We start from the raw sequence: 15,285 nt of genomic DNA on the forward strand, positions 1-15,285 counted from the left end.
TCGGGGAATCCTCTGTATGAATTCTCAGATTATTTAAAATTAATTCTTCAAGTTATGGTCTACTTTCTGTGCTCGCTAGCACCCATTGGTGCAAGGAGTTCCCATTCAACAGGAATCATTAGATCCATGGCAAGATATTTTTTAGTAGGTCAAAGCTAAGCCTGTGGGAATAACATCTAAAAAAGGAACTATGCTTTTGAATAAGGTATAAGCACAGGGACAAGCGGGCATGTGTTTTGGGAAGGTTTGCTGCTCATGTGATGAGGGTTGTGCACATTTTGTTTTTGCCCAGATTAAAGGATCCTGGTCGGGAAAGAACAGAGTCCAGAACCCGTACAGCCACAAGAACATCATCAAGAACTGCTGCGAGGTGCTCTGTGGGCCAACGTTCCCCAGGTAGCGCCGTCTGAACCTTTTAGCAGTGCCTCCGATAGAATAAACTTTTGGATTTGTCTCCTATCCTACACTTCGTCCTGGCAAATAACGAGCAGGTTGCAGTTAGTGACTGAGCGCTTTGTCTCTCCAGCGTCTTGGACAGAAGAGGACTGATGCAGGAGGATTTGCCTGCTTCTTCTACGTCTGCTGAACCCTCCTCTTCCAGCAGCAGCAACCCAGTGTCACAAACCACGGTGAGAGAACACACATCAGGCACGCACGCATACACACACACACACACACACACACTCTGTACCCTCTGCCTGTAAAGTGGATCGAAGCTGCAAATCGTTGGAGAGAAGAAATGAGGTGTGTGTGAGAGGAAGTGGAAAGCACATTGCGTATCGAAGTGACTGATAATCCATCTTGAGATGCACGGACATGGAGCCATTTTCTGGCTTTTTACATCATTTTTGTTGGAATCCTTTTTAGAATTTTTATATTAGTTACATTTTCTGCTCATTGATTATTAGCATTTGTTTGTGCTTCTTTTTCATAGACAATATAAAAGCTATTGATGACTTACAGCTGATAGCTTACTGTCACCATATTTGGTCCCAAGTTCCAGCCCACTGTCAAACAGACGTCAGAAATAGTTTGAAGTAATTCAGAGGGCAGAGTTGACAACAGCCGAAAGCAGTCGTCTGTGCAGAGAGGAATTTGTCTCAAGTCCCAACAGAATATATCATGTAGTGAGCTAACGTTAGCTCACCTAAGTGTTAGCCTACTTATTCTGTAAATATGCAAAATAACATAACTGTCTAAACCTGAATTTGGAAGTCCCCATGAAACTGTGACAGGTATTTGATTGAGCCACTGGTTGTTTTACTGGCACCACGATCATTTTAGCAACATCCACTGGCTATTTTTCATTCTGATGTTCCACTAATTTAATGTCCTGCCTGTTGTTTGCGTGTATTCATTCCTGTGATGCTTGGTTGCAGCTCAGTTTGTCAGTGTCTGTCTCTCCTCCGCCTACAGAAGACCACAGCTCCACTCATCCCAAACGAGCACACACCTGATGACGCCAAGCCGAGCATCGCTGCTTCGGCAGAGAGGAGCGGCTCCCCCAAAGAGGAAGTCCCTCCTGCTCCAAATGTCCCGCCCCTGGCTTCACCCGAGACTGATGCAGAAGCATCCCTCACCAAGGACAAGGCCCAGTAGCTACATGAGAGGGTGGCTTTCGCCGTAGCCACTCCCCAAGTATGCTGCCTGGTCAGGAACTAAAACATTAATAATCAGTGTGTGATTACTGTGCAGGTGACTCAGTTATTCTCTGACACCCACTTTACATTCAACCAGAAGAGCAGAGCTTCTGCGGCAGCTCCTCCCATTCCTTCCTCTCCTCACCAGTTGCTGCAGAGCTGTTTGATTGACACCTACTCCTGCAGGCAGAGGAGTGATTTAATGGAAAGTCAGCATCTTCTCTGTCTCCTGAACACTGCATGGAAAAGACGCGCAGGGGGAGAAGCTGCTGGAAGAATTGCAGAGAAAAGAAACTCTCCAAGTGTATGACATCCCCACAGGTCAGCCGTGCGTCGCTCTGACAAAACTGATTTAAAATTGCATAATGACATTTATTGTAAGAGGCCAGTTCAAATATATTCCTTGCAAGCGTCTGGCAAAGACAATATTACTTCTGGACATGTATAAAACTTCATACATACAGTTACTTTTCTGTTGTGTGCACATTACATGCCCTATGCAAACCATAAGGAGGCTGGACAAGCAGCTTTTTGATGTGTGGACAGAAGGGATAACATCAGTCTTTGAGTTCACATGACGTCCATGCAGGGAGACAACATGCAAATCCTTAGCTGAGGTATCCTAAAGGCTCCTTCCAGGCAAGTCAAAAACTACCTTGTATTCCGATATTGCTGCATTCAGTACTGTTGTTACTTACGTGCATCTATTTTTAAAGTGATCCAAACCAACGCCTGTCCTTCCATTTTTATATAACAAGGCTGTATCATGACGTCGGTGCTCTGAAATAGATGAAATTGCTTGACGTGCAGTTGAAGCCTTGTATCCAGGAGACGCTCAGCCAGAGATCCAGTGAGTGAGAGAAAAGGCCTGACTTCTCATGGTAGTAGACACTGGTAGTGACAGTGCCTTATCACAACAGTTGCACCATCAAAGGCAACTGAGGTCGGCCATCAGAGAAGCCCTCGAGATCTGTTTTAATCACTGGTACAGTCTTAAATGAGAAATGCCAATGTTTATACACCAAGTAGTCCAGTGTTTCCCAACCCGGGGTTAGCGAGATGAATCTTAGGGGCCACAAGAAGATTTAAGGAATACTTCGACATTTTGGGAGAATTGGATAAGAAGATCGATACCTCTTTCATGTCTGTACAGTAAATATGAAGCTACAGCTAGGAGAAGTGAGCTTAGCTTAGGATAAAGACTGGAAACAGCTCCTCTAAAGCCCACTAATTAATATGCTTAATCAAATTTGATTGTCTTGACTTTTTTGTACGGATTGAGCCAAATATTTAGTGAGCTTTAGAGCTTTGCTGGTGGATGTATGTTTTAACTTTTAGACCGATCCAAGCCAGCTTTCCCCCCTATTTCCAGTCGTTATGCTAAGCTAAGCTAACCAGCCGCTTGCTGTAGCCTCATATTTAGCGTGCAGAGAGTGCGAAATGTATCAAACTACTCATCTAAGTCCAAGAAATCAAGCATTCCTTTTACCAGGATAGTCATAATACAAATACACAAAATACTAACAAATTGTGTGTTTTCTCTTATGAAATACTGTGAATGTTTCTCCTTTTAAAGAAAAGAAACTACAATCAATACAATAAAAATGACTCTGGTTGAACTAGTCACAGTATGAAATAGCTTGGTTTCAAGGGGCTCACAGGTGTGAAAGGTTGGGAACCACTGAATTAAACCTTGTGAAGCAAAAACCAAGCAAAGCCATTGTTGAATTGTACATAGTTTTAGAAGGGGAAGATGTCGTGAAAACAGTGTTGCAGTGGGGCTGGTGTTCATTATGCTGCCTGTGAGCTTGAGCACTTCCTCCTGTGAATCACACCAGAGCTGATCTTCCTCTCAGTCCTCCCTCTTCCTGCCATCTTCTGCCTCCTCCCTTGATAAGAAGCATATTTTACTCTTCTCCTATTTCTTGCATCTCTGAAGTTTGCGGCAGGCTCGTTATCTGCAAGAATAAAGCCAAGCCAGAGAGATCTTTTCTTTTCACCCATCTGTGCATTTCAGCATCTCATGTGGCTGGAGACTTTATTTAGTTTTGGTCAAAGATCGCTCGAGGGGGCAGCATCCACAGAAAGGAAAGAGGGAGAGAAAGTGAAGCTAATTCTTAGTATTTAAATGATGTTAGCTGATAGTGAGGGTTTGTAATAGTGATTGTGTTGTATGCGAGACGGTGTTTGTGAAATATACGTGTGTAGAAGTCCTAGCGCGTCAACAGCTTCGTATCAGACTCTGAATCTGAGATGATTCATTTTGAAGAAACAATTAAAGTCGAGATGCATTTTCTCCTCTGGGGTTGAAGACAAAGAGCAGGAAATGTAATTGAGGATCCTGAGATTGTTGGTAGCTGCTTGATGATTCTCCTTGTACCAAAATATTGGAGCAGTTTGAACCTTAAAGAGATTCAACACTTTGAAAGATGAATCTAGGCCAGTTTAATTCATTATTGGTTCATCCGTGGATGATTGTCTTGATTGTGTGATCTCTATGATGTCAGAAAATATTGAACATTTAACATATCAAATTTTATATCAGTTAGTAATTTTAGTCCAAAACCCCCAAATATTATATAATTATCAGAAAATGTTTCTTCAAAAAGTTGGAACTATATCTTTTTCGGCAGTTTTGCTTAAAAGAAATTGCTCGCAATTAATTTGTTGTTGGTCGACCAATTGACGAATAGTTTCAGCGCCAGATTTATCTCTGCAGTCGTATGAAAACAGGAGAGATAACTGACATCTCTGTGTGTGGCAGTTTTGTTTCTATGAAGTAAAAAAAAAAAAAGCATAATTGCTGACTATTTGTTTGGAAAATTTAACAGTAAGAAGTACTAAACCAAGACCAGTTGTTAAAGCTGAACTTAGTGGCTGAACTTTCTTTGTAGAAAGTCTTTGAAGACAGTGTGTTTGATAGCTGTCACCGAGAAGCAAGAATGTATGTGAATGGTATTCAATGAAAGAAGGGATGGGAGATTTTAAAAGGGACGGTATACGTTTGAGCTCTAAAGGTTTTGCAGACTTAAGATCCGAGCTGATCGCTTGTACTTCTGATTCCTGTGTTAAAATGCCGTGGTCAGATCTGAATGCTCTGATCAACCTATTACATCATTATGTATACAGATACAGTACTCTACCATGGATGGACTCTTAATTTATGATCACATTGTTAAGTATCAGCACTGTGATTATCTGTATTTCATTCAATTTACTTCACTTTTTACATGATCAATGTCTGGTAAATAAACAATATTGTCTTATTATTTGACTTTCAAAAGAAGTTTTATTTATTATTTTAGTAAATTTCTTTGCAAATGTATTAATAGTATATTATACTGGGACTCTTGATATACTATGATTAAAAAAAAAACAGTTTAAAGAAGTATGTTGAAAGAAAAACATCTTATTTCATAAAAACTCAGAGGATAGTATGTGATGAAATATCATGTATAGCTACTATGTAACAAGCCAATTAAACTACCCGAAGATTTTGCTGACATGACTTTTATAATCTTTTTTTCTTAATTTGTTGATCAGTTATCAATTAGGTAAGTGCTTCTGTGAGATGTGGTTGAAAGCTCTGGTAACAGGATAGAGAGTGAGTTCAGATTAGTGAATCAAAATATTTACTATTAACTATTTAAGAATCTTTGAGATGTAATATCAAACTTGATTCAATAAGTTGCTATTTTCTGTGACCTTTCTTAAGAAACTGGGACAGTAATCATAAGTTACACTATCAACAACATCTGTGAATTTAGTTTTTATTTAAATTCTATTTACAGCAACTGTCCACAACCTGCTCATAATGTAACAAATCAGTGAAAATACCTCATTTCACACTCAAAAGCAAACTACAGGAAAGTTACAATTCATTCAAAGTTACATGAAAGATATTCTACATTCATAATTATGTATAAGAGTGAAGGACATTTAACCTTTTGAGAATCTTCATGAAGAAGAGAAGGAACGTTTTTAAATGCTTTGTTGGTACCGCCATAAACACACACGTCATGTAATGACCTCAGGAGGAAAACAACTACAAACAACACGTTCATGGAAGCAGCGCACTGAGCTGCGGCAGACAAAGAGGAACTCTGCTGCCTGCTCAACGAAGACCATCATCTTCATACAGTATTTGAACATTGTGCTCCAAACACCAGTCAATTCTCTGGTGATGAAGAGGCATCTTAATGGCAGTGCACCGCCGTCCAGAGTCCCTGAGAATACGTTTTTTTCTCTTACTCAGGATCCCTCGTCCACCATCAGCTCTTGCAGTTGCTCCTGCAGAGCGTCCAGCTGCTCAGTTTGCTTCTCCTCCTGCTGCTTGTGTGTCTTCGCCTCCTCCGGGTTGGTCTGCTCCTCCGACGCTCCATCTTGGAGTCGCTCCTCACGCCGGCTCTCCAGGTTCTCGGAGCTCTCGAAACAGCCCGAATCCCTCGGATGCTTGTCACCCTCCCCGGATCTGTCCTCCTCTTCTGGCTCCGACTCGTCTTCGGCTGCGCAGGGCAAAAAGACATCACATTTTAACACCGACCTACAATCCATCCTGGACGCTGAGAGGTGCTTGTTCAGCTTCAGAGACAAACTTCACTGACATTACAAACTCAGAGTGTGTGAGCCATTTTAAATGTCCTGTACAGGGGAAACTACGAATACTATTTTCTGTGTTTTTCATTAATTAAAATACAATTCCATCTTTCTGAGATCTTCATAATAAAAAAGGCGTATTAATCAGGGCTTTTTACTGCAGAACAGAGGCTGCTAACTGCACTCTTTGTGCATATTTTTGGATGCCTGACTTTACTTAAAAACCCACTCAACTGAAAGAAAAGAAATATAGTTCGCATAAAAAATTCATTAGGGCAGCGATAGAGCGTGAAGTACTTCTATTATTGAATATTTCCGAATAAATAGAAAATCTTTGGAGAATACACTGCAGTATTTTTGTTTTAAATTAGTAAAAACAATAACAAAAAAAAGAAATGGATATTAAATTGTAAAATGTCATTCTCGCTGGGTCAGGAATTACTGGAATGGCATCATCACTGAGCATAACAACATAAGTAAATGAACAGATAATAGAAGTAGATGGGTAATACATATTTACTCTTAAAGTGTTTTCATGTAGCTGACATTTAATGAGAAACTGAGTATAATGCTGTGCAACTGAGTTTTACAAAGCATCTATGCAGTTGAGGCAAAAGAAAAATGATGGAAGCATAAAGTATTCCCCAAAGACATTTTAAGTCTGAGTCGCACAAAGTAACTCTGAAATTAGCAATACTGTGACATTTCTCTCAGATGTGATGGAGATGCTGGATTCAAGATGTTTATTTATTCATTGCAGCATCATTATGACAGACGGGTGCACCTACAGTCCCTCAGCAGTTCAGAGGCGTTCAGGATCTTGGAGCGCTCGTCTGGGTCTGTGATGTTCAGCTCGTTGAGGTGAGACTGCTTCAGGCCGGCAAAATCCTCCAGGCTCTGAAAACCATGCATGGACAGCAAAGAACTCAGCTCCTGAAACAGAAGATCATAAACGCACACATTTAGATTGATAACCACCATTATGACGGACAGGAACACTTCTGCAGTGTCACAAACGTCGCGAGTCTCACAATGAGGCCGATGCTGTCCAGGACCTCCTCCAGGCTTTTGGGTTTGGATTTGGATCGGCAGCTCTTGCTGTTGCAGCGTCTCCTTCTGGCTGGAGGGCTCTCATCGGGCAGCAGGTTGACGTAGATGAACTTAAAGGAGCCCATTTTGTTGTTGAGCTTCCCCGTCCAGGTCCCTACAGGAGGCTTCTCAATGATGTGGATGATGTCTCCTTTCTGAAAGAGATGACAGGCGAGCGCCAGGCTCAGTCATGACGGAGTTATCGAAGAGGAAAGTGTGAACCAAAGACAGACCTTGAGAGCCAGAAGCTCTTGGTTTTTTCATTGAATCACTATGCAGATAACTATTTATGTCATTACTGGGCTGAGATTATTATCACTTGTATAGAAGCATAGCAAAGAATTTGAAAAGCTAAACGACTGAACACATTTATATTCGTGAACTCTTGTGTAATTTGCAATGCAGTGACACAATTAGTCATGAAATTATCTTATTTTGTCGTGTAGTTCAAATTCTGCTTTGAGGATTCTTAATCAAAACGACCCGTCTTGTTTCACTGGGATAACAAGCTCCCGGGAGGACGGCTCGTCGAGATGACGGAACAGAACGAGGGCAAAATCGGGAAGGAAGCCCTCTCCCCCGAGACTCACGCTGAGTTTGAGTGACTCCACGTCGTAGGGGCTGGGAGTGAAGTCAGTGTGGACCAGAGCGCGGCCGCAGAAGGGCCCGGTGTAAGAGCTGCCGTTCTCCTCCAGCCTCATGCTGTCCCTCTGGCAGTACCCACTGTCCAGGCTCTGCCTGTCGCTACCTGAGGGCAACAGACAAGAAGCAGAGTCAGAGTCGCACTTAATGACACGCAAACAACGACCACTGGATTACTTTCATACTGAAGAAAACTTTTAAAAAAAAGGGTTCTGGATTTGGAGAATATTTTGTTCCCCGATGATTTGGAAGCAGATTTACGGACATTCATTAAATGTCTGTGTGTGTGTGTGTGTGTGTGTGTGTGTGTGTGTGTGATGTATGTGATGTGTGTGTGTGTGTGTGTGTGTGCGTGTGTGTGTGTGTGTGTGTGTGTGATGTATGTGATGTGTGTGTGTGTGTGTGTGTGTGTGTGTGTGTGTGTGTGTGTGTGTGTGTGTGTGTGTGTGTGTGATGTATGTGATGTACACTTACTGCCTGAGAACTGGCGGGTGATGGGGCTGGGCGCCGTGTCCTCGGACCCGGTGGAGCACACAGACGTCCTCTGTCCCGCCCTCAGATCAGGAAGCCAGTCAGAAGAGACCGGAGACAGCTCCTCACCGCTCTCAGCCTGGAGACAGCGCAACATGCCAGAAGTTAAGGTCACACAATAATTCAGCTTTCCTTTTAAATAAATTAATGAAAGCAACAGGAAAATAATCTTTAATATGAAGCCCTGAAACTCACAAACTGTCGTAAAATGTTATCAGACAAGTCAAGAATGTAAATAATGTTACCCAGGAAAAACATTACAAAATAAAATAAGCTTTGGAAAGATAAATAGAAGATTAAAATGAGGAGTTAAGCATTAAGGAAATACTTCAATTGTATTTTTTTTAATATTTACTTAAGTACATTTACTTAAGTGCAGTACTTTATTAAATGTACTTAGTTACTTCCGCCACTAAAAAACAGACTTCCTGCTTTCCTTTTGATAAACAAGTACACACATTTGTCCACTAGATGGAGACAAAACATCTTTAAACAACAACCGCGATGTAAAGATGTCCCGGTGTTGCATCAGAAATCCTTTATAGTATAATTACTATAACTATATATACTGTTTATAGTTGTATAATACACGGTTATGGTTTAACTACTGTGCTCATGTCAGAGTATTTAAAGTGTAACTGTAAACTGGATCTTACCCCCTCTTCAGCTAGAGCCTTCTGCACCATCTTGGATGTTTTTCGGGTCATGGTACGTGAGATGACGTTGCGCCATTTCTTTCCCAGTTTGCTGCCACTTTTCACAGCTTCCTCTGCCGTTACGCCCTCTGCCAACTGAGAGAGTAAAAAAAAAAAAATCATTAAATATTTATCGACAGGTGTTGGGAGATGACAGGATGTGTGGTGAAACCTTATTAAAATTAAATAAAGTGATTTTAAAATGTGCCAAAATGATGACTTTGACGTGGATTAAGTCTCACGGTGCTTCCTGGTGGCATCACTGGCGAGTAGTCAGTTAAAACGAAAACAGATTTTGAGGTGATGGGGTTTGCATGCGCACACTAAACGTGCACACACACACAAACACACACACACGCGCACACACTGCTGACACCCACAAAGTCACACACACACACACACACACGTACGCACACACACACACACACACCAGCACACACACACTGCTGATACACACAAAGACACACACACACACACGCACGCGTGCGCACACACACACTGCTGATACCCACAAAATCACACACACACACACACACACACACACACACACACACACACACGCACACACACACACACACACACACACACACCGCTGATAGCCACAAAGTCACATGCACACACTCTCCCACACACAGACACACACCGTACTGTATTGTGGGTAGATGCTGAAAGCTTAGTTTCTGTGAGAGTTATCAGACATAACTCTGTTGGCTCAGTTATGAAAGCTACTGATGTGTTCAGTATTTTTATGGAAGCACTCAGTTCTTACACACAAAGGTCAAGTCTTCTGTAATTTTCAAAGAGAAGTCGAGGCGAGCGCTGTTATATTAATAGATAATCAGCATTAAGAAGACTTCATTATGTTGCTTTCACAACCTGGCAGCTAAGGATTTCATTAATGATGGTGAATGTAATAATAAACTATAAGAGAGTGTATTATAGCTGTTTTTTTGTGCAATTCTGATCCAGTACTCAGCACTCAGATTGTCAAGTCAAACTTAACTTATTCAAAGTTTTCTTGCCCTTGTGAGCTGCATTCGTGACTTCTTTCACTCAACTAAATTGTGTTTTAAGCCCCAAAGTGCAGAGAGTTACCTGCTCAGCCAAAGAGACAGAGAGGGATGTAACAATCCAACAGATAAAGAAAAATACCTAATATTGAATTTTTAAAAAAGCCTAAATTCTCTGGGGAAGGACCTTCTGGTTAAATGCTTTCTGCTTCTGCAACTCTCCGTCTGACACGGAGGCTTTCTGCTTGAGAGGCGAGCGGACATCCTGTCTGCAGGCTGCTCTCATCTGGGCTCTGCACAATGCTTCTCCTTCTTACTTCCTCTTGTCTTCTACGCTTGTTTGTCCTCCAACTTCTACTCAGGGTACACCGAGTGTTACTAGGAAGTTCTGTGAACATTTTAGTGTTAAAACATTTGTGTGTTAATAGTGTGTTGATTACGGAAGCACAAACTGTGCACTTCTGTAACAGCCGTTACTGATAACAACTTTGAGAACTTCTTTGCTCTCTTCTGGGTGTAGCGCCGTTTATGTTCAGGGTGATGAATGAGGAAGAATGTGATCCAATGTCTTCCATTTGGGAAGTAAACACAAAGACTTTGAGAGATATCTACTTCTACTTTTCAAAACAGATATGCATTGTATGTTTGATGATGTGTTTGTTTGCTTTCATTTGTTTGAGAGGAGTCCCACTTACATTCTCCTCCAAGGTAAACTCCTTCTCCGACACCACAGGAGAAGTAGGTTTGTGCTTTATGAAGTCCTTGAAGCTGCTGGACCTCTGCAGAGTGAGCTCGAAACAAAAATAATTGCATTCATGTCAACAGCATTATGAGAAAGGACAGCAAAGGGGCAGTAATACAGTTCCAAAAGCAGAAAAACACATCAGTCCGTTGTGTTGTGGTGTTTTACTGTAGTGCAACACTGATGACGCTCATGTCACAGTTGAGCACATATGCTGTTATCTCTTCGTCTCTTAAAATGTGGGTGAGAAAAAGCATCTGCAGAGGGATTTCTCAGAAGGAGCAACTGTCCATGTCTCTCCCCCAAGTTATCAGCGATGAACTCATGAATCTGGGTAATGCTGCAGTCAGTGTTGGAGATTTGTGACTAGGACCTCCTTTTAAACTCATCAAAGGAACAGAAAAATCAACACCACTGGAGAAAAACCTCCAACTAATTCACTTTACAAAAGTTACAAAAGTTAATCTTCATAACTGAGGAGAAACTGGGAGGTTTTTGGCTTTTATGCTTGAAAAAAATAACTTAGCTGCTGATCAATTATCTGTCAATGAGAAGACCTTTTCGTCTCAAGCCTGCATGTCATTTACATATACGTTCAAAATGAAGCTTTTACTCTTTTGCATAATATTCACATCTTAGAGTTTCCTCCAGTGGAAACTTTTCGTCTAATTTTCCATACAACCACATGTCGCTGTGTACAATTTCTTCGCAGCTCATCCTTTTTGAATCTTAGTCGAAACCACAGGAAACGGGCAAAGCTCGAGTGACTGCTGGCAGATATACAGTCAGAGCTGGCGGCTCATGGTCTCTGTCTGTGTCTAACCCGATAATTTAACCACCAGTGCAGTCGAGGGAACAAATTGACCTTCATCATCATAAGAATTGGCTATTACCAATGTTGCTGGTAAATGTCTGTTTCCCCTGCCACAGTTGTGCTCCTTAAAAAGCCACAGAGCTTTAAGATAAGACGTTTATATCACCGCTGATCATCGCAGAGTGACTCGTGTCATGGAACAATGATGCTCTCCAGCCTCGATTATCGGCGGCATTAGATGTGAGGAGGTGATTGCCGAGAACACAAACAATGACTTGTGTGACAAGGAGTGACTTAGACAACAGGAAGTGGGGATGTTAATGGGAAATAAGGGCGCTGGTGTCGAGCGCAGGAGGCTCGCTCTGGTGTTGGCTGCTGGGGACGAAGGCGCCAGCAGCCACAAAGCCTGCTGTGACTCAAACTACATCTGCAGCAATGATTCACCCCGCCAGAATAGAGGAACTTTGCTTTTCTAAAATAATATGTTGAGGACGGAGAGTATTTAGACACGTAAAATATGTTGAAACATGAAGATCGCATTGAACCTTTTAGTGCGTGTGTGTCTGTGTGTTTGTTCAGCTTCACCACAAAACGTGCACGAACCTGAGCAGACATCCTGTGTTGAAACGATGTGCACACAGAGACAGCTGTACGAGATGTTGAAATGCAAACATCAAGATTTTAACACTGTGTGAGAAAGACCGCTTCACAATTCACTGTCTATGATATTTATATTTATAGAGGCACAATTTGAGTACGTTCACTTGAAACCTTCCAAACTGACATAAAAACTCACCTTCTTCTTCTGCACTTGCTCCTTCTCCGAGGCGTTGGAGGGCTTTCGCCTCAGCATCTTCTTCTTCAGTGGTCCTTCAGAGATGTCTTTGGATAAAAAGCAGTGAGAGCGATACAACGGTCTTGAAGCAGTGAGCGTTTCTGTCACTGTGCTGCCGCTGCCAAGGTTGTCTGATAATAAAAAAAAAGTTGCACTCTGCTGCAGCCGCATGAAGTGCAAAAGCTGAGAGGAAGTTACGTGGCCACAGAGAAACTGAAGAGGCCAACCTCGTTTTAGTCCTCTGGTGTTCACAAAGGCGAGCAGGTTTGTTACATGTATTTCTCATTCCTGCGTGCCACAAACTCTCTGTGGCAAGCAGGACTGTCACACAAAACAGTTCATGAAAATGTCATTACAACTCAGTTTTGACTGATAAAGTATAAAAAATAAATTATTCTTTGCTCAATACAGGTTACTTTGTCATGTTGTGATCACTCGACCTCTGGTTACTTATATAATATTCATACTTGTATTTTTAGTCATATAAAAGCTCAGGATTATCAAGAAGGAGCAGATGTTTTTAAAACCTCAAGTCATCTCTTGCTGCATTGTCACTTTTATACAACACTTCAACTCTCATGGTCATCAGTTTTCAAATCAGCTAAATGCTGAAGTTAAAGTTAAGTCAGGAAAGATCTGTATCACGCAACACTGCAGCTCTTGAGTGGCCAACTATGTGTCCAATTAAGTTTTTTTTTCTATTTTACAGCTTGCTGTTCAGCCTCTCAAAGAGTACATATTTGCCATTGCATCTGAAGTGTGGAAGTGAAATACAAGGAGGACATATTTAGAAACTCAGTAACGGCCTTACAGCTGCACCAGAGGAGCCGGCAACAAAAACACACACCAGTGATCAGACAACCCAGCTCGTCCAACACAGGACTTTTATCTAAACTGTGGGGGACAAACGCTGTCGTCCAATTAAAAACAACTTGGGTGAGTCACAGAAATGTGCGTGTGTTTGAGTGTACATTCAGGACAAAGTAGAAGAAGCAGAGAGGGAAGTAAAAAGTTAGTCAAGTTTAGCATGTTATTTTGGTGGGTAGCCAACCACATGATGAAAGCATGCCCTATTTAAGTTTCCGTCACTTGACTGAAGGCAACAAACTGATCTGTCTGCAGATCTTGAAGGAATAACAACAATTGGCAGCATATTTTGATTCCACCTGAGGTGACCTGAAACCGCAGAGGTGGTAGAAGAAGTATTTACATCCTTATGATAGTAAACTAGTAATACTACACTTTAAAAACCTAGAAATATTACATACAAGCAAAAAACCTAAGAAATATATATTTAAACTCTTCAAAAGTAAAAGTATTCATACAGAATAGCATCTGTCAAAATGTTAATGTGTAAGTTGTCTGGTGTTGTAGTTTGCCAATGTGGACTAATCCACTACATCTTTTAGAAAATATTGTATTTTTTACAAAAATATAAAGTGTTTACTAGTTAAAACTAGTCCTGTATTCACTAGTTACATTAAAGATAAATATATTACGTTTAAAACATATGATTAGTTTATAAAATATAATGAAATGTTGTATATTAAATTGCCAGTATGAAGCAGTATAAAGTGTAGTACTCAGAAGTACCCTGTTCAGTGATTGGCCACTAGTTATGGAGCAATGCTTTGACAACAAAGACAGCTTACCAGCTAGCAAACACAGATGTCAACCATGTATAATTTAAAATACCAACAAAAACACATCAGAAGAGACTTTTGTTCCCAGAGAACAACGATCTCAAACTTGTTCCTCTTTCTGTGAGCCTCTCTACCACGAACCCCCGCAGAGCGGATACGGATGAATATGCCCTTTCTTAATGCTGTTTGACTTTCTGTATCCAATATTTCTTCATGTGATTTTCGTAATGTTTGACAAGCGCACGCAGACACTGGGTGAGGCGTGATGGCACATTCACACCTTCAAGTCGCACTGACATAATTGCCAGGCAACCGGCCTTGAACTCTTAACATGTGGTAGAAATAAAACCGCAAGAGCTGCTTACAGCTGTTTTATATGCCAAGTTTCATTTATGATTTCATGTCTAATGTAGTCTTTACAGAGCTATGATGAAACACGTCCTCTAATATGTTAAGCTTGCTTTTGGTAGCGTAAGGCTTTGACGTGACGCTACTGATATGTTTTTGATGTGCTGATTCAGTTCAGCCTTGACTTGACACATGCAGTGTGACGCTGTCTTCTGTGACCGATCAGATCCTGATTAGTTGAGAAAATCATACGGGTGTTAGTTGTCTAAAATGTGATCGGTCGAGAGCAGTAGGAGACAGCATTCAGCGGCGAGCTGGAGCGGCTGTCTCAATGTCTCAATGTCCATAAGACCAAAGCGAGGGGAATTGACTTCCTCTCCTCACCAACAGATCCTGTTTGGAGCAAGTTTCTCGGTGTGCACTTTGGTAGTGATCGTGCAACTGCATCCCCCAGACCGAGAAGGAACAACAGCACTAACTGTTAACTGAAGCTGGAGGAGAAATGCAATTGAGTACATGGAGAAGTGTAGCAGTCTAGTTTAATAGAAAAGGTACCGGAGTAAGTACTCAAAGTTGTGTTTAAGTGTAGTGTGGTGTTTTTTTTCAGATATTTATTGTCGCCTTCTTGTCTTGTGCCTGATTTTGCATTTTATTTTTACTGCTGAAAGTGTAATTTTTTTTCTGTGCCGTGCTGCATTGA

The 15,285-nt window shown here is 41.4% G+C and overlaps 2 protein-coding genes across 5 annotated transcripts in view; one reads left to right on the forward strand and one right to left on the reverse strand.

The window, feature by feature from the left end:
• zdhhc9 (zinc finger DHHC-type palmitoyltransferase 9) overlaps window positions 1–5,522 on the forward strand; it is a 24,085-nt gene extending 18,563 nt beyond the window's left edge. For all 3 annotated transcript variants that reach the window (XM_068591477.1, XM_068591485.1, XM_068591493.1), the window contains exons 8-10: window positions 293–396; window positions 527–629; window positions 1,417–5,522. In XM_068591477.1, coding sequence (XP_068447578.1) covers window positions 293–396; window positions 527–629; window positions 1,417–1,599 — 390 coding nt within the window. In that variant the 3' untranslated portion in view covers window positions 1,600–5,522. The remainder of the gene's footprint in view (window positions 1–292; window positions 397–526; window positions 630–1,416) is intronic.
• sash3 (SAM and SH3 domain containing 3) lies at window positions 5,076–12,692 on the reverse strand. 2 transcript variants are annotated; one of them, XM_068591456.1, is made up of 8 exons: window positions 12,556–12,692; window positions 10,899–10,994; window positions 9,155–9,289; window positions 8,442–8,577; window positions 7,916–8,073; window positions 7,268–7,480; window positions 7,025–7,169; window positions 5,076–6,145 (listed from the first exon to the last, which is right to left on the reverse strand). In XM_068591456.1, exons 1-8 carry the CDS (start codon window positions 12,610–12,612, stop codon window positions 5,892–5,894), a joined length of 1,194 nt encoding a protein of 397 aa, XP_068447557.1. In that variant the 5' UTR covers window positions 12,613–12,692; the 3' UTR covers window positions 5,076–5,891. The 2 variants fall into 2 exon arrangements, with proteins under 2 accessions (XP_068447557.1, XP_068447565.1); XM_068591464.1 differs by lacking the exons at window positions 10,899–10,994; window positions 12,556–12,692 and adding an exon at window positions 9,436–9,456.
• Between the last annotated feature and the right edge of the window lie 2,593 nt (window positions 12,693–15,285).

This window comes from Clinocottus analis, unplaced genomic scaffold (genome assembly GCF_023055335.1).
Source record: "Clinocottus analis isolate CAN_PGR_092001 unplaced genomic scaffold, fCliAna1.0.p SCAF_10, whole genome shotgun sequence".
NCBI lineage: Eukaryota > Metazoa > Chordata > Actinopteri > Perciformes > Cottidae > Clinocottus > Clinocottus analis.

Excerpts from the sequence above, each read along its gene's own strand:
- sash3 (XM_068591456.1), bottom strand. The coding sequence starts at position 12,612 with ATGCTGAGGCGAAAGCCCTCCAACGCCTCGGAGAAGGAGCAAGTGCAG. Across the intron at positions 10,995-12,555 it reads AGCAAGTGCAGAAGAAGAAG|CTCACTCTGCAGAGGTCCAG; the intron begins GTGAGTTTTTAT and ends TTTTGTTTCGAG. Across the intron at positions 8,074-8,441 it reads CACCCGCCAGTTCTCAGGCA|GTAGCGACAGGCAGAGCCTG; the intron begins GTAAGTGTACAT and ends TGTTGCCCTCAG.